This window comes from Tursiops truncatus, chromosome 10 (assembly GCF_011762595.2).
Source record: "Tursiops truncatus isolate mTurTru1 chromosome 10, mTurTru1.mat.Y, whole genome shotgun sequence".
In the NCBI taxonomy this organism is placed as follows: Eukaryota; Metazoa; Chordata; class Mammalia; order Artiodactyla; family Delphinidae; genus Tursiops; species Tursiops truncatus.
Genome location: NC_047043.1, coordinates 63,915,135 through 63,942,624, shown reverse-complemented (window position 1 = coordinate 63,942,624; position 27,490 = coordinate 63,915,135). Strand labels below are relative to the sequence as shown.

Genomic DNA, 27,490 nt, shown 5'->3' with positions numbered 1-27,490 from the left:
AGTCCCATCTCAGTCATGATACATAGTCGAATCTGGGTCTTGTGCTGCGCTGTGTTTTAATCTCTATTACAAAAGTTGGATTTACTTTCCAATTTCTATCAGTGAATGTTTTTTGTTTTGCCATTTACTAGAATGATGACCTTGGGCAAATTACTCATTTTGGACGGTGACAGCACCTACCTCACAGGGCTGCTGTGACGACTAAGTGGATATGTGCTCAGTGACCATTAGTGTGATTATCTTGTGGGGACAGGAACTGGTCTAACAAATTCAATGGCTATGTCCTCCGTGCCCAAAATAGAGCTCACTATATAGGCAATGCTCAGATTGTTGCAGGAAGCCCTGAAGAGTATGTGGAAAATCCCTCCTCCAGATTTTGCTAGAATGTGCTATCTTCTCTTGTTCTAAGATCACCAAGGGTATGGTGCCAAGGCCATTGGTATCCTGCCCACTGATCTGCAGGAGCAGCTCTTCAGCCCCTGGCCTTGCTGCCTCAGTGAAAACATTCACTAGTGACCAGTTCTGTCTGTGTCCTCCATGTTCTGGAGGCTCCTAGAGGGTAGAGACCATGTATCTTTTGCACACTATTGTATGCCCAGGTGCTGAGCATGGGGCTTGGCACATCTGAAGTCCAAAGAGGAGCAGCTGTGGACTTGACTAGCAGTGTCTGGGACCTCCCCGGCTTTGGCTGCCCTGTGCATGCTGTGCTGCCCACAGCGCTGGAGCCTTCACCCCTATCAGTGAAGTTGCCACCACTCCTGACACCACAAATGCAGACCCCCTTGTTCAGAATCCAAGCTCTGTTTACTGTCCTCAGCCTTTGGGATTAAACTTCAAACATTTCCAGTTCCTGTCGAGAGTCCTCTCTTCCTAAGCCCAGAGCTCCTGTGAAGCCACAAGTCCCGCTTCCATACTCCATGGCCCTTTGCTCCCACATCTGTTTTGGAGGGACCCAAGGATCTTCTGAATAAGCAGCTCAGGGACTCAGCAGGGCTGTAGGGCATTAGAATCAGTACATTACCACATCCTGGGATCTGTGTTTGGTGGGGAATGGTTTGGTCTGCACCCAAGGAGGGAAAGGAAAGCCAAAAGTACCAGGATATTCCACTTCCCTCCACAGGTGACCTCTCCCCAGAAAGGGAAGAAAGGCCAGTGGGGCCTTCACAGCCCTCTGGAAGAGGGGACTGGCCAACAGGAAGGCCCCTATTTGGTGCTCAGTGGCCTGAACCCCCGGGGGCATTGGCTCAGAAGGCTACTTGGATCCTTTGAAGAATGACTCTGCACACACTTTTATAATCAGAAACTTGCAGTTTATTTTGAATAAACCACTCAAGGTTGAGCAGATGACATCACCTCAACTTTTTCTTTGAAGAAAACAAAGATACATGGTAAATTCATGAAAACACTGTGCCTTCCTTTGCAGGGCAGAAAAATTCTGCCTGACCTTTTCTATCTTCCTGATGTTAACAAGAGACAGCCACTTGAGGCACGAAAGAAAGCTCTCTGCAGATCAAGGGCTGCAGGCTGCAGTCTGGGCACAGAACCTCCTGCAGCTCCAGTGGTTGGGGCCACAGCTGGATGCAAATGCACTATGTGGTAGCTGTGCAGTCCAAAAAATGCCCAGGGTGCCGAGGGTGTGACTTAAGGTGCAGAGCTGCAACTCAGCTCCTGCCGCTGCCATGGCGGTGACACAGAAAGGACTCAATGCAGAGGTAAAAGCTCCAGACACCAGGATCTTCCATGGGCCAATGCAACAGTCACACCCCACCCCTAGGTCCCGCAGCAGGCACTCTTCTCCTTCAGTTAGCTCAGCACTGTCCAACTCTGGGTTCATCTGCTATACTCCTAACTTGTCCTACCGCTCCACCCCGTGGTCCTTTCCTTGCAGGAGATGACAGAAGAGGCAAAATCTGATTGGGGAGAAAGGGAGCCTGCAGCCGACTATGTACCCCATGACTCCAAGAGTTACAGCTGTCCTCTGCCTTCAAGAGTGATTCAGTTTACAGCTTACATGGTACCTGGGAAATTACCGACTGAGGTGAAAATGTTTGAATATCAAAGAATTTCCAACACAATATTTATTCACAGATCTCCTAAGCAACTCTTCCAGGAGGTCAAGGAGGCCCTATCGAGTATGGACAACTCTGCCGGCCTCAGAGTGGAGGCACTGAAAAAAGCCATAGAAACCCCAGGAATCACAGATGTAACTTCTGAAAGGCCCACAGGACCAGGTTCAGGATAGGTAGGACACCATGCAAACCACTTGTTCCTCTGCACTGTGAAAAAGCTGGCCTTTTTCCCTGGCCCGCCCCTTGTGGTACAGGAGCTGGGACCACAAATCAAGAACCGTGCTGGCCTCAGACTCCCAGACCCTAGAGGTGCTGTCCTCCAATAGCTGAAACCAGGCAAGGGGGAGCGCAACCAACTCCTAGAGTGGGTAATGGAGACATACACTCCAGGTTAACATGAAAACAATTTGTGCAAACAAGGTCCCTGAGCCAGGCAGACCAGAGTCCGTCCTTGGGAGGACCATGCTGAACTCTGACCCTAACGTTCACCAGAGGAAAGTGTAGCAGGACAGTGTCAGGTATGGCTGTGTGTGAACCTGGTCAGAGTCACACCACGGGAACACTGGCACAAAAGACGGAACCAAGGTAAAACAAATTTATTTGGGGGAACAATCCCCTTTAAAAGTGGATCTCTATCTTTAGAAAACAAAAGAAAACTGTGCTGAACTCACATCCCCTGGTCTGGAGGGCCACAAGCCCACCTACGTGTTCTGCTGTGGGCTCTGGCCTGAGTAGCCAGACCCAGGTAAAGCTCACTTTCAAGAATTAAGATGAGTCCACAGACACACAGTGCCATCAGACAGGATGACACCCCATGGCAAGACTCCGTTCTGTATTGTCTCCTCACTGCCAACGTAAGGCAGTGCACCTGACCACAAAAGGGTCTACAAGGACCAGACAGGAGGCACGATGTGATTCCCTACGCTCCATGCCTATAACTCAGGCCAACTTAATTTCCCACCATCTGCCACCCATGCTCTTCCCTTGGGACTCTAGCTGTGGCCAAACACATATGAATCTGGCAAGCAAAGACCACCGGGGCCCTCTTGCAGTAGAGATTCTGAGGCAAGGTGAGCGGGCAGCATATGTTACATTCTAAGTAAAATAGCTAGAGGTTAAAACACTCCAATGCCAATTTATTTTTAAAAAGGGTTCTGTGTAATTCTATGGTTTGTTTGCCCCCTCTTTTTTGTATAATTGTACAACCCTTGAAAATTATAAGTTGTAATGATCTAATCCTATTAATAGTCATTCAAAAAAAAACTTTCCCTCCCTCCCAACAACCATCCAGGGGGAATTAAAGGTCCTGAGAAGAGGCCAATTCAACATGGCCTCTACCCTGGGAAAAACAAAAAGCAAAAGATGAGGGAAAAAAAAAAAAACAGAAATCGACTAAGAGGTGTGTGGCCAGTGTCTCTCAGGAGTGGGGCCCTGGCTGTTGCCTGGGGTTGTGAAAGGCAGAGCCTGCAGCATGCAGTACAGCAGCCGGGAGACCTCGCAGCCACATCTTCCTCACTCTGGCACGTCCATGTCCCAACCTAGGTGTCATGGAAATCCTTCAGCAGGGTTCTCCTCCGCTGCTCTGCTATGTGCATCTGGTTCTCTAAGTCCTGCACCAAGGAAGCAAGATAGGTGCTTGCATGGCCCAGTCCCATGAGCAGGGAGCAGCTAAAGCCACCCCACCCCTGCCCCCCCTGCCACGGACTCCAAGAAGTCAAAAGCACTGACCTTCCCACCCTTCTCAGCAGCAGCCTCCAGTCTACATGCCAACTACCATGTTACCTATTACCACACCAGCCCTCCCTTGCCTGCCAGAGGATCCAAGAGGACAGCACTTACCCCTCTGTCATAGCTGTCTGCACGCTCCACCTTCCATGACAGGTTTTCGATCTCAGCCTCCAGCTGAGCCTGCTGGTATTCAAACTGTATGGGTAGAGCAGGAGGGTCAAAAGGAGAAGGGGCTGTAGCCGGGGCAGGGCCTGCAGATGGGAGGGGCAGATGCAGCACCTCAGGCTCGCACGAGCTATAGACAACCGTGTCTCTGATACTGTCCTCAGAGAGCAGTGCTACTTCCTGTACCCAGAGCCAGAATCCAATCAAAAGGGGCTTCCCTGGTGGCACAGTGGTTGAGAGTCCGCCTGCCGATGCAGAGGACACAGGTTCGTGACCCGGTCTGGGAAGATTCCACATGCTGCGGAGCGGCTGGGCCCGAGAGCCGTGGCCGCTGAGCCTGCGTGTCCGGAGCCTGTGCTCCGCAGCGGGAGAGACCACAACAGTGAGAGGCCCGCGGACCGCAAAAAAAAAAAAAAAAGGCTACCTATGGAGTAAAGCCACGTGGCAAGACCACACTCACCCTCCACCCCCAAAGAAAAGGGAAGAACTTAAGCCACTGAAGAGAATGCTCCCAACATACAGCGAAATGGATGCTACAAGAATAAGTCAAAGTGGATATTCACAGACACTGTATTCACTGAACACTGCATTTTTTCAGCCCTTCTGAAAATCAAGAGTCTTTAAAAATTTTCAAACCATTTGACTTAGTAATTATATACCCACTGCACAAATCAGTTGCACAAAGAGGTTTCCCAAGGTCTTATTTATGATAGTGAAAAACAGAAACAATAAATGCCCCAAATGTTGGTACAACCATATACTGGAACATTTATGCAACTATTACAAAATGGCATTTTCCAGCCGGGTAAATAACAACAGCTGCAAAAACAATTAGTTGTAACAAAAAAATGTTATATATATAACGTTGATTATAGAAATAATATTAATTTTAAAAGGCTGGAAAACACTAACAGCAGTCATTTCTTTCTGGTGGGATGATAAATGATGTAAATGTTTTTCTAAGTTTTTCAACATTTAAACAATAAGTGTGAATTACTTTATAATTGGGGGTAAACAACCCAACATCTAAGATGAAAATTAAACCAAGATGCAAACAAAGTCCACTATATTTAGGAACATGCAAGCTGCATATCCTCCCAAAGCATGGGCACTGGCTCCCAAGTGGCAACAGACATTTTCAGCCAGTCACCCCAAAAATATAGTTGTTCACTGGCTTCAGTATATCTGCCTTCCTATTACACAAAATACCAGCACCTGAGATCTACTTTGGAAATGCCTAGGGGAGAAATAAAATTTTACAATTGCCAGTTTTGATTTTGCCCTCCCAATAACCAGGCATCTGGTCCTTGCTCTCCTGCAAAGTGCAGGTAGAGAAGGGCAGCTCTGAAGCTAAGAGAGCAGAGAAGAAGAATCGCTTTGCCTTACCAGCTTCTTCCTGGGTCCAGACTCCATGTAGTATGCATATGGGTACGTGTACTGCAGGGTGTATCGACACTGCAACAGAGAAGAGAAGGGACCTGTATCTATGACCCTTAACTACATGGATCTCAGGCGGCTTTTACAATTCTACCCCACCATGCAAATTAGCCTGGCTCAACGGGTATGGGCCTGAAAGAAATGAGGCCAAGGCAAATAAAAGATGAATTGGGGGACAACATGGCAAAAACTGAAACAAAAATGGTCACAGAACACCCACAGTTCCTTTTCCACACTGTGATTTATTACCAGCAGCTGCCTCAATGGCTCTTCCCTCTTGAGTCGGACATCAGAGTCCACACATCTATCTCAATACTTGTCCAAAGACAATCTCTTATTTTCCTTTGAGTGATGCATGGATGGGACAAAAGAAGAAAAGGGCTCTAGTTTTCCCTGCAGTTCTTTCCCTGCAGGCCGAGTCACTGGAATACTCTTCTTAAAATCCCCTGGACATCCACAGAGGGCTGGGTCCTCAGTGGGCACAGCCCAGCAAACTGTGGACCCATAAGCAGGAGCATGCAGGACTGCACAGGGTGCTAAGCCCCCTGCCCCCTACAGTGCCTCCCACCCTCAGAGGTCTGGGCCTGACAGGGCTGGAAGAGTGAGGGGGTACAAACCTTGGCCAAAAGCTTGGCAGCATTCTGTAGGTACTGCCAGTCGATCCACGTCCCCAGATTATTCATGACCCTCTCCTGAATCTTCTCGTGAATCCGCTGGTATGTCTGTGCCTCCAGCTGCAAGCTCTTGTTGTGGTTCTCCCACTACAGGGTTCAGAGGAGGGAGAAAGCTGCAGGAGTCCCAGGAAGGTGGAGATCCAAAAGGAGTTCAGAATGGCCACAGCCTCATCTAGCTGATGGGGACTGTGTGTCCTTGGGATTGCAAGAGGGGGGCTTCCTCAGTCCACACTACCAACCCTGTCCAGAGCAGCTGTCTGCCTGCCAGATCACTCTACCCCCCTGCGGCAATAGGACTCGAGCCCTGAGGATGAAGCAAAGCTAGGTAACTACAGGTCTCTTGTGCTTAGAAACGAAATGTCCCATGCTCTGTGGGCTTCTGAAGGGTCTTCCTGGGATGAACTGCCCTCTGAATCTGACTATTAAGATGGCACTGGATTAGGGGGAGGGGCAAGATAGGGGTAGGGGATTAAGAGATACAAACTACTATGTGTAAAATAAGCTACAAGGATATACTGTACAGCACAGGGAATATAACCAACATTTTATAATAACTATAAATGCAGTATAACCCTTAAAAATTATGAATCACTATGTTGTACACCTGAAAATTATATAATACTGTCAGTCAGTTATACCTCAATTAAAAACAAACAACAAACATGGCACTGGATGGAAAAGACTGTCTGATGATCCTTCATTATCCTTCAACTCATCATTCAAACAAGGTCAGCAGGTCCTTCCTTGTTAGCTGTGGCCGCCCTGTGGAGCCTGAAAGCCATATCTATGGAGGCACCACACAGGCCACTGCAGGAGTTCCACTTTCTGACTTCTGTGTGAGCATGCTGGCTGTGGCTACCAGTCACTGGGAATTTCACCCAGCAGGCCAAATGGAAGAAGCCCACCCTCCAGGCTTCTGGATGCCTACCCTCTCAAAGTAGAACAAGTACTTCTTGAGGGCCTCCCTGGCCTGGGCTTGCTGGCTCTGATTGACAATGTCAGGGTTCTCCTTGTACCGACTGCACTCATAGTACTCGCTGCCGTGGGTCTTCCAATCTCCTAGACACATCCAGCAGAAGTCTACACAGAATAGAGAAAGAAGTATTTACACACACGAGACAAGCCCACATTCCTCCAAAGTCATAGGCAAAGCAGGAAAACAGACAGATCCTGCTCTGGGTGGGGGGTGGGGGGGTCACCTATCCAGAACTCTCCAAGGGTGCCTCTTTACAGAGGGAATGTATACCACTCATCCCTGTCACATTCCACTGTCCCTGTAAGCCTGTCCTTGCTGATGTGAACAACAGCCTACGGATAGTCTCAGTTTCATGAACACATATGCTTTGTGCCGTTTAATCCAACACAAGCAGATGCTGACTGTACAAGGCCACTGGTCTGCTGTGCCAATGCCTCTGTGACAAGCAGAAACTTGTCCAACTGAAGCCCACCTGGTCATTCAGAAAACACATGTGCCCTCCTGACTATGCCCACTCTCAACACCTGTCCTAGGTGTTGTACATGAAACTGGAAAGAAAGACTTTTTCCCCTTTTCTTCTGTCTTAAACAGCACATTTTTATGGGAATTCCCTGGCGGTCCACTGGTTAGGACTCGGTGCTTTCACTGCCGTGGCCCAGGTTCAATCCCAGGTGGGGGATCTAAGATCCCACAAGCCACACAGTGAGGCCAAAAAAAAGAAAAAGCACATTTTCATAAAACCCACCCAATAGTGCATACCCAGAATTATGACTCTGTTTCCATACTGAGGAAGCAAAGAGGGAAAAATAAAGATCCCCTATGGATGCTATACATCTGAACAATTATTGTGGCTTAATGGAGAGGGGCCAACCACAGTTCTATGTTCTGTCTCTGCCAGAGACCCCGACAGTGGTAAACCCTGTTTCCCAGGAATCACTCCATAAGTTGGCTCAATGACTTCCCAAAAGGGACTTCTGTAAAATCTGGAGAAGCTAAAGCTAAAGCCAAATCAAGAGACCCAGAGGTCGTTCACTTCTCTTCTCCTAGGAGGCTTCATTGAACAGTGGCAATATTGCTTTCTCCTCAGTCAGCTAGGTTGTGTTTGCTACTGTTTTAAATACTACTACATTGCTTAGGGTTGCCTGTACAGGTAGTAAAACTATACAGCAATGTGAGGGATGGAAGTTAACTCTGGGCAGTAAGGGATGGGGAGACTATGACTGAGGAGGGACACACAGAGGACTTCCTCAGTACTAAGAATGTGGTGGGTACTCGCATGTTCACTTTGTCATTTCTCTTTAAACTGTACGTATGTCTTGTGCACTGTTCTAAGTGGATCATGTATGTCCCTCTCATTCAAACATGCAGAAAAGCTAGGGTGCGATATCACTGAGGAAATATGCCACTACCCTCGGCCTATCTTCACTCTACACTTCAGGGTCACCACTCCAGTCTAAAACCTTGCCTCGTCTACTCTGATTACAGTGTGCTCCTGGGAGAGCACAGGAATAGCGTAAGTCAGGCTCTTACAAAGAGAAACTCTCATGGCCTCCTGGTTGGCATCTAAGCAGCTGTGTAAGAAACCTATCTAGACATATTTTCTACCCAAAGGAATTTTATTTCTTTACTTGATCTGGCAGGAAAGGAAAGCAAAACCAACAGGTTCTATGTAACCTACAACTGATAGATGACGGAGGCCTGAAAGGCCAAAACCCCCTCTGAAAACTTTATAAAACCTCAGAGGAGACTTCCCTGGTGGCACAGTGGTTAAGAATCCGCCTGCCAACGCAGGGGGACACGGGTTCGAGCCCTGGTCCAGGAAGTTCCCACATGCCACGGAGCCACTAAGTCCGTGCACCACAACTACTGAGCCTGAGCTCTAGAGCCTGCGAGCCACAACTACTGAGGCCTGTACGCCTAGAGGCCGTGCTCCACAACAGGAGAAGCCACTGTAATGAGAAGCCCATGCACCGCAACAAAGAGTAGCCCCCACTTGCCACAACTAGAGAAAGCATACGCACAGCAACAAAGACCCAATGCAGCCAAAAATAAATAAGTAAATAAATTTATATATATATATAAAAAAAAAAACCTCAATGGAAAACTATTATTTTACTGCCTCCAGTAAAACCATGTACAGCCTGCTTAAAAGGTATCTGTAAGGCAGCCCAGATAAGCCCCATGCTACTTACCTGCCTTGGCAAAAATAAAAAGAACACACTAAAACCTTCTTCTTGGATGACTGAGGATTCACGAGGGTCTAATAGTCACCCCAAACTTGACTTCTGACTACATGCGTCAGCGAGATGGCAGTGGGATTATAAAAGGGACCGAAAAATAATAAATCAATAAATGCTTTAATCTGGTTATCATGACTGTAAGTGACTGAGGCTGCCTTCTGTTTTATCACTTCACCACAAAAGCACTCACTAAATAAGCAGTGGAGACCCGTGCACAAGAAACAGAGACTGTGCCACTGGGCCTTGTACATCAAGCCTGGGACTCACCGTGTTTACACTTGGAGCATTGCTGTCAGAGGGAAACAGAAGAGAACATGTTAAGAGCACGCTGACCAAAGGTTCCATGTCACATAAGCAAAACGTACAGGCATCTGCTCACCATGTGATTGCAGCCTCCATTCTTCTCAATGCAGATGTTGCACTTGGGACACTGAGGAGACAGAAGGGTGCCATTAGGCTCACGCACCATCAGGCCGGTTCTAAGACAAATTACACAAAGCTCCCGGCACCCGTGCCCAGTAGCTCATCGTGCGAGCACTTCTGGGGAGGAGCATCTCACTTAAATGTGGCGGGTCGCTGAGGCTGGAACAGCAATTCAAGGAAATGAGGTCAGCATGTTTGGCTCTGAAACACTCCAAGCACCATCTGTCCCTGCCACGAGGCCGCTCAGATTAAGCACAAGCTCAGTCAGTAGAGAGCTTGCCTGCTTGGGAGGAACGCCAAAGCAGCGTAAAAGCTGCCACACTGGACTAAGTCCTCATCAGCTTGCCTGAACTTCTGCTTCCAGGAGAGGCCAAGGAAATAACCTCTAAAGCTCGCTCTCATTTGAGAGATGCCCGCAACCCCAGGCAGCAATGCAGAGATCAGTCTGATGCTGTGCTCTTCCATCGCCATGAAAAGGACTATGCTTAATGATGTCATGGTCACAGCTGTGCTTGTGAGTGCATCAACTCAGCGTGTGACTGGCACAGGGTACATCCTTGAGTGCTGAGTCGTGCAGAACTCAAGGGGCTACAGGCCATGCTTTCCCATGGGAAGTTTCCAGAATGAGAATTGGGCAGGCTTGGGCTTGCATTAGAGTTCTGCTATTTATTATGTGTGGCTATCAACTACCTCCCTCCCAGGGCTGTTAAAGCTTGGGAAACATTCAATAAAACCTAGTCTTCTTCTAATTAGTTTTCCTAAGGGTCAAACTTCTCCAAGCATTTCAGCAATTTATTAAAATAAATGCACTCGGTGCATACCATGATAAATTGCTACAAACTCTGCCAGGTCTGGGCAGCCTCCATCAAGAGCCCTGAGGCCCTGATCAAGAGCCTCCATCAAGAGCCCTGTTCTGCTCTCAGATGGTACATCTCCTGGGCAAGGCCCTGGGTAGCACTAAGGAGGGCAGATCCATGACAGGTAAGATACAGTCCTTACGTCTTTAGTGTGAGCACTAATGTAGTTGGCTGTTTCAGAGTCGTCTGCACACTTCGTGAGCCATTTCCGAATTGTGGCGCAGTCTGTGGGGGCGTGATACATCTGACGACACTTGAAACTTAAAACCAGAAAAGATAATTGTTAGGTCAGATCCTGTGTTCTTCATTTTCCTTCTGTCCAAGCCAACAGACCCTGAATTAGAGCTTTTCAAAGAGGTAACGTCACCTATCAAGGCATCTGAGACCTTTTCTCACCCAGGATTATACTGAAGTACTGTGTGAATTTCTCTCAATAAACCCAAATGAAATGTTTGTTTCAAATATCTTATGTGGTGTCAATCCTTCCTGACAGGATATCAAATTCAGAATTCAGCTTCCCAAAGGGCATGGAGATGCATTCTAAGATACCTCAACTCAGGCCCAAGGCAGGAATGAGATCCAGTTCTGGGAGCCTTGGCTTATCTCCAAGTCAGATGTGCACACAGGATGCACAATGCCAGCACTTGTGCAATCTGTAGGGGGCATGATACATCTGACAATGCTTGAAACTTAAAATCAGAAAAGAAAAACACTCCAACATTCATCAGGCCAGGCTCCCATGTTTTTAATTTCCCTTTTGTCCAAGCCAACACAACGTTATGGATAAAGGCTCTCAGGCAGGTAGCCTAACACATGTCCCAGGGAAAAGAAGTTCATAATGCAGGACACAAAGGATGGAAAGCAACCACATTAGTGGTTCTTAACCTTTGGTGAATCACAGACTCTCTCAACAACATCTTGAAAGGCAGGCACATATGCACATATACCACATTTTCTACGTACTTTCTCTGAAGCCCCACCATGAATTTTCCAGGGAGGCATGAATTGGGGACATGTCTGGACCTAAATTATGGCTCTGCCATTACCTTGCACCTCAATTTCCTCACCTATAACATAAGAGTAACAACAGTACAATCATACACAGTTGTTGTGACAATGAAGGTAAAATGATCAGGACAGAGCATTTCCTCTGGTAAGCCTTCAGTATACTTTAGCTATTCCCATCATGTCTACTGAATAGAGTAAACCCCAGGTAAATATAAACACATTTATGGATTATAGTGTTATAAAATTAGCAGAAAGGCCAAGAGAAAGATTAAAACGTTGATGGTTGTTGCTTTCACATACAGTAGTATGTGAATTATCTGTGCAGGTAGATACACACCCATATAGACATGCAGTCTCTGGGCCATGAGTCTCAGCAGCATAACCACAGCACATTCCCCAAGAATCTGTGCCCCGTTCTTGTCTCCAGACTGACTATTATCAAACATCTCATGGAACATGAGATGCTAGGTACAAACCCTGCCCACGTGGAACAGAGCTGCTCTTCTGGCTCAACGACCCTGCCTCTCCCAGCCCCACCCTCATAAGAGCAACGGCAGTGATGCTTTAGAGCAGGGGAAGGCACAAGCCCAGGGCTGCTCAGCACCCACACTCACTCTTACCAGAAGACCTCGTTGCACCGATTGCACTGTACTCGGCGAGCTCTGGGCTCCTGTACCCGGATAACCATGGGGCAGTCTGCACCAGGGCACAGCTGGAGCTGGTAGTGACTCTGTGAACACACCAAGGGGAGGAATAATGAGGACATCCCCTAGTTGGTGCCTCCAAATTAGACCTCCCTGAGTACTCAAACACCTTCTGTTCTTCCAGCTGATGACTTATATCAAGGGGCTACAGGAATTCAAGATGGATGTTGTGAAGACCAGACATTAGGCAGGTAGTGCAAATGACCTTTGTTTGTTTGCTTGTTTTTAATATTTATTTATTTGGCTGCGTCAGGTCTTAGTTGCGGCACATGGGATCTTGGCTGTGGCATGCGGGATCTTTCGTTGAGGTGTGTGGGCTCTTCGTTGCAGCATGTGGGCTTCTCTCTAGTTGTGGTGCACAGGCTCCAGAGCACACAGGCTTAGTTGCCCCGCGGCATGTGGGATCTTAGTTCCCCAACCAGGGATCAAACCCGAATCCCCTGCATTGGAAGGCAGATTCTTGACCACTGGACCACCAGGGAGATCCCTGAAAATGACCTTTGAATGCTTAGCTTAAACTAGGTAGCAACTCACTAGAATGCTCTAAGATTACATGACAAAATGGAATACAGAAGTGTGTCTCTGAAATGAAAGGGCATACGGACCAGGGCTGGAAAGGAACACAGACCACTCAGCTGTGCATAAGACTCTGAGGGGCTCAATGACCCTCAGGCATCTACCAAAGGCAGAAAACAGCACAAGGAACAAGGCATTGCTTTTCCTGTGGCATGTGCATGAGACAACCCAGACCGTCAATCAATCCAATAAGCTTGGGCATGAAAGACAAAGATGAAAATTATGCTGCATAGAACAAACAAGCCTGAACAGGTAGCGCAATACAGGGGAAGGACTCCAAAACTGACCATGCTGAAAACCTGAACAAGTTTTCCAATTGCCCAAAAAGCTACACCTCTTCTTTGTGCTGAACCACACAGTGAACTGAACAGAACAGCAACTCCTGAGATATGCCTGACTTGTGTTTATCCCGACATACAACAGCTTGTTTAAGCAACTCTGTATAAGGTGGGGATGCCTGACCATTCTACAAGAGAAAACCAAGGCTCAGAGAGGTAAAATAATGGGTCAAGGGATACATAACAAGGAAGCAAAAGACCTGGGATTCACTAGCACTCTAGTAGTTTTCAAACTGTTTTAAAGCCGTGGAGCTCTTTCTTCAAACGAAAGCATCTACTGGCAGTCTAGTCTATAAAGTAACTGGTGAGCATCTGATGAAAAGCAGGCCTGGGAAGACAGAGGGCACAACAGGGGCTGGGCATACCTCCACATAGTCCCTGAAGAGGTAGCGTCTGTATTTGTCTCTCAATTCTTCATTGGGCAGCAATGGAAACACAAAGTCCTCTGGTGTTCGAAGCGGGCAGTCCTGAGCCATGCAAGAGACACCTGTTGAACAAAGATAACCTGATGGACAACTGTATCGCAGAAGACACAGCGATAATATATTTGCTGAGTTCAACCAACAAATTCAGATTCTATGTAAGGAACCCCTAAAGCATCAGAATTTATTCAAAGAAGAGAGAAATTAATATATTTGCATAGTGATGCAACTAAAATATTATTCCAAATTAAATAGGATAGGGAATTCCCTGATGGTCCAGTGGTCAGGACTCGGCATTCTCACTGCCAGAGCCCTGGGTTCAATCCCTGGTCGGGGAACTAAGATCCTGTAAGCCGCACAGAGCCACCAAAAAACCCCCAACAAAAACAAAACAAATTAAATCATATATATCACAAACAGCACCAATAAAAAACAAAACTGTTTAAAAAATCCTATAGGGTGGGCTTCCCTGGTGGCGCAGTGGTTGAGAGTCTGCCTGCCAATGCAGGGGACACGGGTTCGTGCCCCGGTCCAGAAGATCCCACATGCCGCAGAGTGGCTGGGCCCGTGAGCCATGGCCGCTGAGCCTGTGCATCCGGAGCCTGTGCTCCGCAACGGGAGAGGCCACAACAGTGAGAGGCCCACGTACCGCAAAAAAAAAAAAAAAAATCCTATAGGGTTATTAACTAACAATTTAGTTCTGTGATGTTTAATATTACATGCATGTGATTACCGTCAATACAATGAGATTTTGCAGACACAATTAAAGTAATGCTGATTTAGTTTCAAATATCAAGTCATAGTTAAATATTCCTTTAACTGATCATCAAGTTTGATTTGTGCTTATATTTCCTAAATAACAGCTAACTCTCTAGGTGTTTCTGAGTTATGGCTGCCACTCTGAGAATCAAGATAGATACGGTAGGCAGCTTAAAGGACAGTTCTCCCAAAAGGCAAGAGAAGGTAGCCTTGCATTCACACCAACGTTTACATATATGCCCAAACATTAGCCTTAACTCTCTCGTTTTGCTCAGGTCTAAACGTTGCCATTGTTTCAGACAGATGTGTTTGGAAACCAATGGTTCTGACAATAAAAACTTCAATTAGGCTCACAAGAAAACACTCAGTTGACCTGAGAACCTGAAAGGGCAGAGCTAAAGCTAAATACTTCATGCCAGCCTTTTATAAATCCTATGGCAGACTCACCCACACCCACGCCATCCTTGACAAGTACTGAGCAGTGTTGCTCCCAGCAGCTGCGGCAAAACTGGTGCTGACAGGCCAGAGACAGTAGGTTTTCCTTCCGCACAAACTGCATACACACTGCGCAGTGGTGAGGGGGATGGGTTGTGGGGACCTGGGGAGAGGCAGAGTGATATGAGCCATGGGAGGCAATTCTGACCCCGCAACAAGTGTCAGAACTCAACTGCAATGTGTGCACTCTGCGAGTTCCAGTTTTGAGCAGAAAGCATATTATCAGGAAGGCTTTCTGAAGGAGGTGGTAACTGAACTAGGCTTGATGAATCACTAGGATTTAGAGAGGCAGAGAGAAGATGGAAATGAGAACAGTAGTTTATAACGTCAGGCTGAAAAGACCAGGATTTCAGAACTGTCAAGGTCCTCAGAGGTCATTCAATCCACCTTCTTTCAGAGACTATTGGGTTTCTTTTGAAAACTGCCCTCATTCAGCACAGCACAGAGTTGCTCCTCAACAAGTACTACAAACCCAGCCATATAGGTGCTTAGAGGCTGAGTGTGAGCCTCTAACAGCCCACAATGCAGTTTTACGTGTCAAAGACAGTGGTTTTCCCATATCAATATGTCCAAAACATAGAGTATTACAGTTTTTACCAAGTTACAACTCATCCTTAACATACCAAAGAGATGTCACATACAATTAATTTAGAGAGATGAGGAAGGTTTCTACAAGGGAAGAAACTCTTCTAGTTTGTGGGCAAATAACTGTAAAGCTTAAACTCCAGAATCCATACCATGCTACACAAACTGGCAAAGACAATCTGGGGACCCCAGCCAAAAACACTAACCAATGAAAAAGTCCACTACATGTTTAACATTAGGTTCTTGTTAGTTTACTGGGAATACAAAAAATAACTTGAGGAAAAGGACCGTATTCTCATGTTTGTCCAGTATTCTCCTAGAAATTTTCTCCTAAGAGACTGCAGAAGTTATGTGGTGATCTGAGCCCCAATTCTCCCTCCTGAGAGTGCTTTTAACATGGCCCTCATTCATTTGACAAATGCTGACTGAACTCTCAGATACAGAGGAAATTGCTATACATTGATTCCTAAACTTAAAAAGCACTTACAGTCTAGTAGGGGAGCTGAAAAGATATGAGTGAATTACTACAACATACACATAAAGGTTTAAAGATATAATTAGAGGAGTTTGGAGGGGAGTGGTCCCAGGAGATATGTTTTGTGAGAGATGGCTTGGATGTGGGTCTCTAAAGATGAGTTCCATTTCCACAAGCAGAGATGGGGACAGAATCTGGACATTCCAGACCAGGGAAGGCACAAGCAGAGTCAAAGAGGCATGCGGTGAGTGGGAACACCAAGAACACAGCAGGAATAGAGTACAGGCTGTATGTAAGTGCAAGGAAAAAGGTGAGGCTGGAGAGGGCAGGCAATGATTCACTCCTCATCTATGAGGAAAATTTCCAAACTATAATGGAAATGGAAGATTTAGGCCTATGCTGGAACAAATATCATGGGCATATTGCACTACAAACAAGGCAAGATGGTTCTCAATAACAATGTGAGCCACAGAAAGAGCCACGGGCAACAGGAGAAGCCTTATTCAAGGAGGAGACACTCACATGTTTCGACGGATTGGGCTGAACTCGAGCCTCAACGAGCAGTTGAGCACAATTAGACTTGTATCTACAAAACAAAACGCAGAAGTAAAGGGAATCAGAACCTGAAGACAAATAGTTTTACTTCTGAACAAAAACAGGATAGACCAACATGTGTTGCAGTCACACTGAAGTGTCTTTGTCTTTTAACTACCTTCTCGCAAAACCAAGCTGGCTTTTTACCTTACTACAAATACTTTCTGCTTTTTCAATTTTTTAGCTCTCAATTGCTATAAGAATAACAACTCTGTCCTAAAGACACTCAACTATAAGAAAAATACTTATGAAGGACCATATCTGCTTTAAGTCCCTTTCTAGAATTACAAGCAAATATCTCTATGTCTTCAGAATAGGAAAGGATATCTTCAAGACACAGAAAAAGCAAAGCATAAAGGAAAACTCTGTATGCTACATTTAAGAACTTCAATTCAGGGAACTCCCTGGTAGTCTAGTGGTCAGGATTCTGGGCTTTCACTGCTGTAGCCCAGGTTTAATCCCTGGTCAGGAAACTGAGATCCCACAAGCCAAAAGAACTTCAGTTCATCAGAAGACAAGATAAAGTGAAAAGCCAAGCTATAAACTGAAAGATAATTCAATACATATACAACTGGTAAAGAACTGATATTCAGAATAAACAAAACAAAAACTCCTAAACGTCCATTTGAAATGAAAAACAACAATTAGAAAAATGGGCAAAAGACATAACAGGCATTTCACAGAAGAGGAAGCACAAATCACATAGGAAAAATGATCAACTTCCTTAATAACCTGGACATTGAAATTAAAGACAACCAGATGCCATTTACACCCACCAGACTGTAAAACTTTAATTCTGACACTCCTACACCACTAGTGGGTATATAACATGGTACAATCACTTTGGACAACATTTTGGCATTATCTAGTAAAGCTGAAGTAACACATACTCTACAAACCAGCAATTCACTTTCTGTACTTAACCCTAGAAAAATTATGTGACACTATAAGTCATGTACAACAGTTTTCAGAGTTGCATTATTTTTAACAGCAAAAAACTAAAAACTCACAAATAGTTTTTGACAGGACGATGGATAAGATGTCATAATGTTCAACCTTGTTAATTTAAAAAGTTGAAGAATACATATGATATGATTCCATGCCTGTAAAGTTCTAAAAACATACAAAACTAAAAGATATATAATTTAAGAATAAATAAGAAAATGATCAATACCGAATTCAAGGTACTGGTCGCCCTGGAAAAGGAAGGGATTGTAGCCAGGCAGGGATTGCCATCAGAGAGGTCTCTGAGTAAAGGTCAGAGGGTTTCTTTGTTTGCTTTATTTGTCTTTAAAACCTATATACATCACAAATATGGCATGTGAGTGCACACTCACACATTTTTGGGGAAAAAAATTTCATAATAAAAATTTAATTCCTTTCTGGAATGAGGTATGGCATAAATACATTTAAAAATAAAAACAGTTATCATGTGGCAATAAAAGTGCCACACAAAGTCCAGGTAATCACATTACCAAGACACCAGGAATCTGAGCAGGGAAGAACTACATCTCATATACATGATTTCCTTACTCTGCCTAGTCAGAATGCCTACTTTAATTTTTATTCCTAGTTCTCACACTACTATTCTTAGTATCTTTATAGCTATCCAAATTGTCTCCATCCCCAAGTTAGGCTAGAGAGTTTGGACAGTGCTAGATACCCATTACCGGAACCTATGTGGTTCCAGAGTTTTGGATAGCAGTGCAGACAGGGAAGTTCATCTGGAAGTCTACCTAACTGTATTCAGCTCTTCAGTATAGACAGTGAGAGTGCAGTTAGTGAACCAGGAATGCATTTGCTCTTTCCTGATCAGGCTGGGCTGCTCTGGCTAGTTTGGCCTTCTTAGCCTAGAGAAGGAAAGGCATAATGATCTTCCTCTGCCAATCAACAGAATCACACCATACAGAGAAGGAAGACTCACTGTGGTGTGAAAGAGCAGGGGTAGTGACCAGTGTACTGCTCAGCAGGAGCAGTTTTGTTCTCCAGGAGTTAGCTGGCAGTCCAGAGGCATTTTTGATTTACGGACTTCTAGTAGGTAGACCCCGGAGATTCTTCCAAACCTCCTACAATTCACAGAACAGTCCCTTCACAACAAAGAGTTATCTAGCCCAACACATCAACAGTGCTTAGGATGAGAAACCCTGAGCTAGACAGAAGCAGATGCCTCTTAGAGGAACCCCCTTAGAGGATGCGTAAGGAGGAGGAACCCCTCCTCCTGACAACTTCCAGGACACCTGAGACTCCAAGTTGTGTGCCTCAAGGGCTCTGGTTCTGGAAGTGCGGGGTAAACTAGCTGACCTTTTCTCTGAAGGTAATATGCACTATGTCATGATGTATTCCTCACTTGATGTGTCTGAAAGAAATAACTGGAGATACTGTCAAGTGTTATCTAGAAGGGCACTGATTAAAAATTAACAATGGCATAAAAAATTTGACCTAACTTCACTGTACAACAACAGGGGTTTGGAAAAGTATGGAACATCTATATAATAAAATACTGTGCTAGTTAAAACTGGGGTAGAAAGAATATGCTGAAAACACGGGAAAATGTTCACCATATACTGAGGAAAAAAAGGCTATACACTATGATCCAGTGTTTTAAAAATATAATCTGCACACTGTAAGGACATTCTCCAAAACATAAATAATCATCATCACTGGGCGGGTAGGCAGAGAGAGGAGCTATGGGCAATGCCATCTCTTCTTCCTCCCCCAAACACCTTACCTGTCCATTATCTCTGCGACTTGCCAGTGGAAATTAACTAATATAAGTTTAGCAACTGAATGAGATACCTAGAAAGAAAAAAAAAAAGAAATCAAATTATAATGTTTCTTTCAGAGTGCTCTGCATTTTGAGAAATGCATACATTCATCTCTATTGCAGGCCCAGGCTTGACTTTCAAATTCTTCCTCTTGGTTCTCTGTTTCATCTTTTAAGTTCAGACTCTTATAGTCTTAGTGATTTCTTGGATCTCTTGATTTTTCGATCTTTGTTTTCATTAACGACCCTTCAAAGAAATTAGTTTGATTTGAAACTTATGCGAAACCATCCTATTTACAGTAAATAACGACCCAGCATCCAATTTAAGAAAAAGAGCTGTTAGGTTCCCTAATGTGATTTGTTTCCTCAAGCTGCTGTAGGAGGCTATACATGGTAAGTGCACCTCTAGTTAGGCCTGTTACTTGCAGAAAACCTCAGGCTTGGACTTCTTGTATAAACCCAGAAAAACAAAACAAACAAAAAACACCCCTGTTTAAAATCTCTGAATTACCGGCAACTAATGAGCCCTAATTGCAAGGAGAATTTAGAAGTCTGTGGGCAGCCTTTCTGGCCCCTATATTCTCCTTTAAAGCACAATGGTTATGGCTATCAAAGAGCCTCGAAGGTGCACTGAACTAGCAATTCTACCTCTGTAAATTTTTTCTGAGGAAATGATACAGGATATGCAGTCCCTGAAAAGGATGTTGCATAGCTAAGTTTACTGACACAGAAAGTAGTTCATATATTAATTTTAATGTTAATAGGAAAGTAAGCTAGTTACAAAATAGAACCCTGAACATCAAGACTTGGGTGGGGGCCTAATCTTTTTCTTTTTGGCCGTGAGGCTTGTGAGATCTTAGTTCCCTGACCAGGAATTGAACCCAGGCCTCCAGCAGTGAAACACAGAATCTTAACCACTGGACCACCAGGGGGCCTTATCTTCTAGTCCGGCTCGGGGCGTCAGAAGATTAGGATGTGTTTGGAGGCCTAGATAAGGCTACCCAGAGAGAGCATTGCAAAACACGAGGGTACTACTGAATCAAGGAAAAACAAGGAGCACACTTCAACCTAGGGAGCCAAGAGAACACACAGAACCTTGGTACTCTGCTCACTGGACTGAGTTTTCATACAGGAGCACCTAGAGCCCATGTCCGCAACAAGAGAAGCCACTCCAACGAGAAGCCTGCGCACCACAATGAAGAGTAGCCCCTGCTAGCCGCAACTAGAGAAAGCCTGCATGCAGAAACAAAGACACAACACAGCCATAAATAAAAAGAAATAAACTAACTAACTAACTAAATATATATATAAAAACACTTAACAACTGGGGGAAGTCTTCCACTCTTCTTATATGTCCAATTGTGGAGAACAAAAATCTTCCAGCAGAACCAAGATGAACTCTTGCTGGACTGTTTTGACAAGCAACTAACAACCGGTTAGTAGTTAGGATTACATATTATCAAGAACGACTTAAAGCTTTCTTTTATGGATTTATTTATTTATTTTTGGCTGCACCATGCAGCTTGTGAGATCTCGGTTCCCCGACCAGGGACTGAACCCAGGCCATGGCGGTGAAAGCCCCAAATCCTAACCACTAGGCAACCAGGGAACTCCCCCAAAAAGGACTCACAATGAGAAGGTCAAACCTTTTCCAAAAGGAAAATGGGTCCAAGGTGATAACCACTGACAGCCAAAAAAACTAATGACTTAGGAAGGAACACATATGACCATGTCACGTTCAAAAGAAATTTGCGGTTCTATCAGATCAATATGTAATAAGAAGATTAAAAGTCTTATTTATTTATGAGTCTAATCGAGGAAAAGACTAGAAACTAAGAACTAGGAAGTTCTTGCCCCAAAATTTGGAACCCCAAGGTAATTACAGATTAATCTGAGCTTCTCCCCACAGAGATAGAGTCCACCATTCTCTCCATCACAGGGGTCAAAGAGGGCCCTTCTCAATAATAATAGGTCACTATTTCCAGCATGCCTGGGACTATTACCCCTGTCTAAACTGCAAACCCTTAGCTGGTGGAATGTGTCCACTTTGGATACTCACAAGACCATGAGGCAAGAATAGTTAGGATGAATTTAAACAAAGACTCTCAAGAGCAGAAATAAGATGTTTTCGTATCCCCCCACCTCCTCCCCAAAATGTTAGAGCTATTCTCAAGAATCATGCTTGAAAATATATATAATACTTCGAAAGTTCAGTGGGTATAACTGCCAATATGAATTCAATTTTGGTTCACAGTTTGTCAAAATGTTTATTTTAATTGCTGAATTTCAATCTATTTGGAATTGCCGACAGTGGATATACTATTCTTTATACACATGTACCAGGCAATATAAACTCCCTTGTCGCCAAATTCAACAAACATAATGGTCTCTGTGATGAGTCTCGCAGAACCTGTTCAGGTACACTAAATGTGCTCTTCCTCCTGAATGCCCATCTTGTCACTGGAGACATCACACTCCTACACCTGCATCAGCATTTTCCTCTATGTCTCGCTCTTCCTTACCACTCCACCCTCTTCCATCACCACCATTCCACTGCACAATCTCTAGTCCTGCCTCTCCTAAACACTTCCATCAGAAGGGCTTCACTATCACCTGGACAAAGGAAAGGTATCTTATATACTGACATGCCAGTGTCTGTTATCTGCCCGCCACCCCCACCCCCCGCCACCCATAGCCCCCAGGATGAGTTTCCTAAAGCCTCCATGTAACAATTACAATAACAGACTATTCTTAGAGCTTTCACGTCTTACCAGGATCAGTCCCAACCTGTTTAAAACCCGTCACAGCTCTCCAGTACTGACAAGATGAACCTTAAGCGTTAGTCAAGAGTCATTAGGACCCACTGCAGAACCACTGCCCTGAGGAGTCCAGCAATAGACCAAATGATTCCAGCCACCCCAAGAGGCTCCCTGACTGTTCTCTGCCAAGCATGCCCTTCTTCTTCTTATACAGCAAATATTTGGAAATTAAAGAACATACCTCTATAAAACCTGTGTGTCAAGGAAGAAATCACAAGAAAAATTAGAAAATGTTTTGAACGAATGATAATGAAAATACCACATAATAAAAGTTGTGAGATGCAGCTAATATAATGCCAAGAGGGAAATTTACAAATGTAAGTATTTATACTATAAAAGGTCCAAAAATCAATGACATAAGGGCCTACCTTAAGAAGCTAGAAAAAGATGACAAAGTTAAAAGAAGAAAAAAGATAAAAACAGAAATAAAATCCAAAACAAATAGTGAAAATCAATAAAGTCCAAAAGTTGATTCTTTTTTTTTTTTTTTTTTTTTTGCGGTACGCGGGCCTCTCACTGCTGTGGCCTCTCCCATTGCGGAGCACAGGCTCCGGACGCGCAGGCTCAGCAGCCATGGCTCCAGGCCCAGGCGCTCCACGGCATGTGGGATCCTCCTGGACCGGGGTACGAACCCGTGTCCCCTGCATCGGCAGGCGGACTCTCAACCACTGCGCCACCAGGGAAGCCCCCAAAAGTTGATTCTTTAAAAAAATCAATAAAGTTGATAAAAACTTTAGCTAGAACAATTAAGAAAAAAAGAGAATACAAATTGCCAATAACGAGGGTGATAAGAGGGACTATCCCTACAAATCTTACAGGTATTAAAAGGAAAATAGGAAAATATGAATAATCAAATGCTAATAAATTTGATATCTTAGATGAGATTGACAAGTTCCTTGAAAAACACTTACCAAAACTGACACAAAATAAAAACTGAATAGCTCTATATCTATTAAAGACATTGAATTCATGATAAAAAATTTTCTCACAAAATGCCAGACCCAGAAGTTATTACTGGTGAATTCTATCAAAACTAATATTAAGTAAACACTTCAGAAACTAGAGCAGGAAGGAATACTTCTTCCAAATTCACTTTATGAGACTAACATAACCCTGATATAAAAACCTAACAAAAATATAAAAAGAAAATTACAAATAAGCCTTATGAACAAAAACACAAAAATCAATCCAAATATTTTAGCAAATTAAATCCAGCAATATAGAAAAGGCTGATTTAACATGTGAAAACTCCTAAGACAATTCACTGAATTAACAAAATAAAGGCAGAAAAAACCCAAATGACCATTTCAGTAGATGCAAGAAAACTCATTTGACAAAATTCAATAATCATTCAAGACAAAAATTCTTAGCAAATTAGGAAGAAAAATGGAACTGCCTGAATCTAATATAGGGCATCTATGGAAAACATTATACTCAATAATGAAATAGTGAATGCTAAGATCAGGAACATCGCAGGGATGACCACGCTCATCATTTCATTAACATTATGAAAGCCCTACCCAGGGCAATAAGGAAAGGAAAAAAAAAAAAAAGGACACACTACACAAAAGACATAAAAGATTAAAAAAAGAAGCAAATCTGTCTCTATTCCTAAATAAAATGACTACACAGAAAATCCTAAAAGAATCTACAAAACTAGTAGAACTCACAAATTTTGTAAGATAAAAAAATAGAATGCCAATATATAAAAACCAAAAGTATTTCTATATAGCAGCAAACAAATGAAAACTAAAATTTATTTATAAATATATTTTATTTAACCCAAAATATCTAAAATATTATTTCAACATTTTAATCCATAGAAACTAATGAACTATATTTTACATCTTTTTTCCATCTAAATTTTCAAAGTCCATTGTATTCAGAATTATAGTACATACCAATCCAAACTAGCCATATTTCCAGTGCCCAACGGCTACATGTGGTCACAGCTACCATACTGGACAACATAGCTATAGACTGAACACAGCAATCAAAATTAATCAAAATCAGGGACTTCCCTGGTGGCACAGGGTTAAGAATCTGCCTGCCAATGCAGGAACACGGGTTTGAGCCCTGGTCCAGGAAGATCCCACATGCCGCAGAGCAACTAAGCCCGTGTGCCACAACTACTGAGCCTGTGCTCTAGAGCCCATGAGCCACAACTACTGAGCCCGCACGCCACAACTACTGAAGCCCATACACTCTAGGGCCTGTGCTTCGCAACAAGAGAAGCCACCGCAATAAGAACCACGTGCACCGCAACGAAGAGTAGCCCCCCCTCACCACAACTAGAGAAGGCCCACATGCAGCAAAGAAGACCCAACACAGCCAAAAATAAATCAATTTATTTTAAAAAATTAATCAAAATCAAAGCAGGGGTTTTAACCACTGGACAGCCAGGGAAGTCCCCAAAGCAATCTTGAAAGAGCAAAGTTGGAGGACTTACACCATCTGACTTCAAGACTTACTATAAAGCTACAGTAATCGAGACAGTGGGGTACTGGCTTAAGGACAGACATATAGATCAATGGAACAGGATAAAGTCCAGAAGTAAACTCATACATTTATGGTTAATTTCCACAATGTAATTCATTGGAGGATAGGATAGTCTTCAACAAACGATTCCGGAATAACTGAACATCATTATAGAAAACAAACAAACATAGAACTTAGCTGTTTAGCTCATGTCACACAAAAATTAACTCAAAATAGTTCACAGATTTAAATGAAACTGAAAACTATAAAACTTCTAGAAGAAAACACAGAAGAAAATCTTTGCAACCTTAGTTTTAGGCAAAGATTTCTTAGATATGATACTGAAAGCACAATCCTTAAAAGAAAAAATCTGATAAACTGGACTTCAACAAAATTAAACGTTTACTCTTCAAAGGATGTTATTAAGAAAATGGAAGAGACAGGCCACAAAATGGGAGAAAAAATAATTGCAAATCATGTACCTGATAAAGAACTTATTTCAGAACATATAAAGAACTCATACAACTCAATAATAAGACAAACACCCCAATTTTTCAAAAATGGGCAAAAGATTTGAACAGACACTTCACAAAAAAAAATGAATAGCAGATACACACAAGAAGAGATCCTCAATATTACTAGTCATTAGGGAAATGAAATGCAAATTAAAACTACAAGATACTGCTTCACACTCACTAGAATGATTATAATCCAGAAGACTGACGATACTAAGTGCTAGCAAGCATGTGGAGAACGTGCAACACTTATATAATGCTGGTGGGAATGTAAAATAGTAGAGTCACCTCAGAAAACATTTTGGCATTTTCTTAAAATGTTAAACATACATTTACCATATGACCTAGCAATCCCACTGCTAGATATCTATCCAAGAGAAATGAGAACATGTCCACATAAAACCCTGGATATAAACAATCACAGCATCATATTTCATAATAGCCAAAAACTGGAATCAACCCAAATGTTCATCAACTGATGAATGGATGGATAAACAAAATGTGGTATATATCTATGCAATGGAAAATCATCATTGGGCAATAAAAGGAAAGCATTACTGTGATACAACATGGATGAACTTTGAAAACATTACGCTAAGTGAAAGAAGCCAGACACAAAAGACTACATATTGTATGATTCAGTTTATATTAAATTTCTAGAAAAGGCAAAACTATGCAGACAGTAAGATGATCAGTAGTTTGGTGGGACTGGGAGTGGGGACCAACTACAAATGGATACAAGGGAACTTTCTGGGTGATGAAAATGTTCTATAACTTGGATTGTGGTGATGGTTGTATATTTGTTTACATTTACTAAAACTCTTCTAATGGTACACTTTAAAATGGATGAATTTAATGGAATGTCAGTAATACTTCAATAAAGCTGTTTAAAAATAAAACTGATAGACAGATATATAATAAAGTAAATGCAGCAAAAAGTTAGCAACTATATAATCGAGATGGTATGTAAATGGATGTCCACTGTACAATTCTTTAAACTTCCTTGTATATTTTAAATTTTTCATGAAGTTGGAGGGAAAGTTTGCCAAATTTAATTCAATGGCAATCATCTGCATAAACAAATGTCACAATAAACGGAGGGTTGACCCTTACACTACTGCATCAAATAGTTCATTTTGATCTTTTACTTACTCTTCGAAATGAAAATTTTCCCTTCAGAAAAATTTCCCTTCAGAGTTTTTAACATAGTTCTGACCAAAGGTTAACCGATTAGGCAATGTGAATTTTAGCATAAATAGGTCTGTAATGCCAATAACTTCATAACACTATGGCTCCCTCTAAACCTCCCACACCCAGCCTTCTTAGTGTTCCATTGGATGCTCTTCTCCCGGTCTGTCAGCTCAAACTGTTGCTGTTCCACAGGGCACAACTCTCAGGCCTGCCTTCCTCTCACTCCTTGGCCTGTCTCTGAGCAACTGGATTTGTGCCTAAGCCTTGGTCAGTGTGAACATAAGCCCCAAAGATAAGAACTTCTCTCTCATTTTCCCCAGGGAGTTGGGGAAGGGAGTGTGACTGATCAAAGTGGGGAAGGGAGGGCAATAAGTGGTATAAAGTTCATCAAAGACTGAAGGGTGCCCTCACGTCCCTGGGTGGTCTAGAGAAGGTTTTCACAGAGTCAAAGATGGGGTCAGAACAGAGGCCAAGCGTAGCCCATCTTCCTTGCCTTTTTCCCCTCATTCCCTGTGCCCTCAAACCTGACCCACAATGGGTCAGAAGACTCTGTAGAGCTTTCTCTCCAGCTTGAAAGGACTGTGGGGTCACCTCTGTTGTCATCCACCCTGGACATTGTTCTGTATTGCCAATTCAATTTGGCTTTGTTTTGCCATTACATTTACAATCTCAACACCCTTAGATGGTTTTCTGATCTTTATTTCAGGAAGCACTTGGCTACATGCATGTCAAAAAGGACTTTGCTGCCGGACATCACTATTTCCCAAAGGTTGCAGGCAAACTTCTTCTGTCATCCTCCATAATGTTTGGGAGAGACACTTAAGAAGGTATTTCCCAGATAGAGGCCCTCAAAACATGTTCAGCAGTTACCACCTGTTCACAGATACCTAAAGGACTAGACAGCTGCTGGGGAGTTAAGTTCTCCGTTCTGTTTTTTAACAAAGAATATATAAAGCGTGCACACAATTCTATCCTGGCTTCATAAGCAGGACTTTGGGGGGTGGGTGGGTAGGAGTTGGACCTGAGGGGGAAAATCCAGGATATGAGCCAATGATGCTAAGATTTTCTCACAGAGATGTAATGAAGTGTACATGAATATTTTAACTGCTGTTATCAGCAAGCAGTTCCTGACATGGTTAACAGCACACAAGTCTACAACCTCAGCACTTCGTTAGATATTCTGTCTGGAGGCATTTTT

At 43.5% G+C, this 27,490-nt stretch overlaps 1 protein-coding gene across 4 annotated transcripts in view; it reads right to left on the bottom strand.

Annotated features, from left to right (window-relative positions):
* Window positions 1–2,650: 2,650 nt before the first annotated feature.
* ARIH2 (ariadne RBR E3 ubiquitin protein ligase 2) overlaps window positions 2,651–27,490 on the bottom strand; it is a 45,972-nt gene continuing 21,132 nt past the window's right edge. For 3 of the 4 annotated variants that reach the window (XM_033864934.2, XM_033864935.2, XM_073787942.1), the window contains 13 exons: window positions 19,254–19,321; window positions 16,454–16,517; window positions 14,824–14,974; window positions 13,561–13,682; window positions 12,198–12,307; window positions 10,712–10,829; window positions 9,669–9,719; window positions 9,557–9,578; window positions 7,002–7,153; window positions 6,017–6,160; window positions 5,349–5,417; window positions 3,909–3,992; window positions 2,651–3,679 (listed from right to left, as the gene is read on the bottom strand). In XM_033864934.2, coding sequence (XP_033720825.1) covers window positions 3,608–3,679; window positions 3,909–3,992; window positions 5,349–5,417; window positions 6,017–6,160; window positions 7,002–7,153; window positions 9,557–9,578; window positions 9,669–9,719; window positions 10,712–10,829; window positions 12,198–12,307; window positions 13,561–13,682; window positions 14,824–14,974; window positions 16,454–16,517; window positions 19,254–19,321 — 1,227 coding nt within the window. In that variant the 3' untranslated portion in view covers window positions 2,651–3,607. Of the gene's footprint in view, window positions 3,680–3,908; window positions 4,049–5,348; window positions 5,418–6,016; window positions 6,161–7,001; window positions 7,154–9,556; window positions 9,579–9,668; window positions 9,720–10,711; window positions 10,830–12,197; window positions 12,308–13,560; window positions 13,683–14,823; window positions 14,975–16,453; window positions 16,518–19,253; window positions 19,322–27,490 lie in introns of all 4 variants that reach the window. The other variant, XM_033864936.2, reaches the window with a different exon arrangement.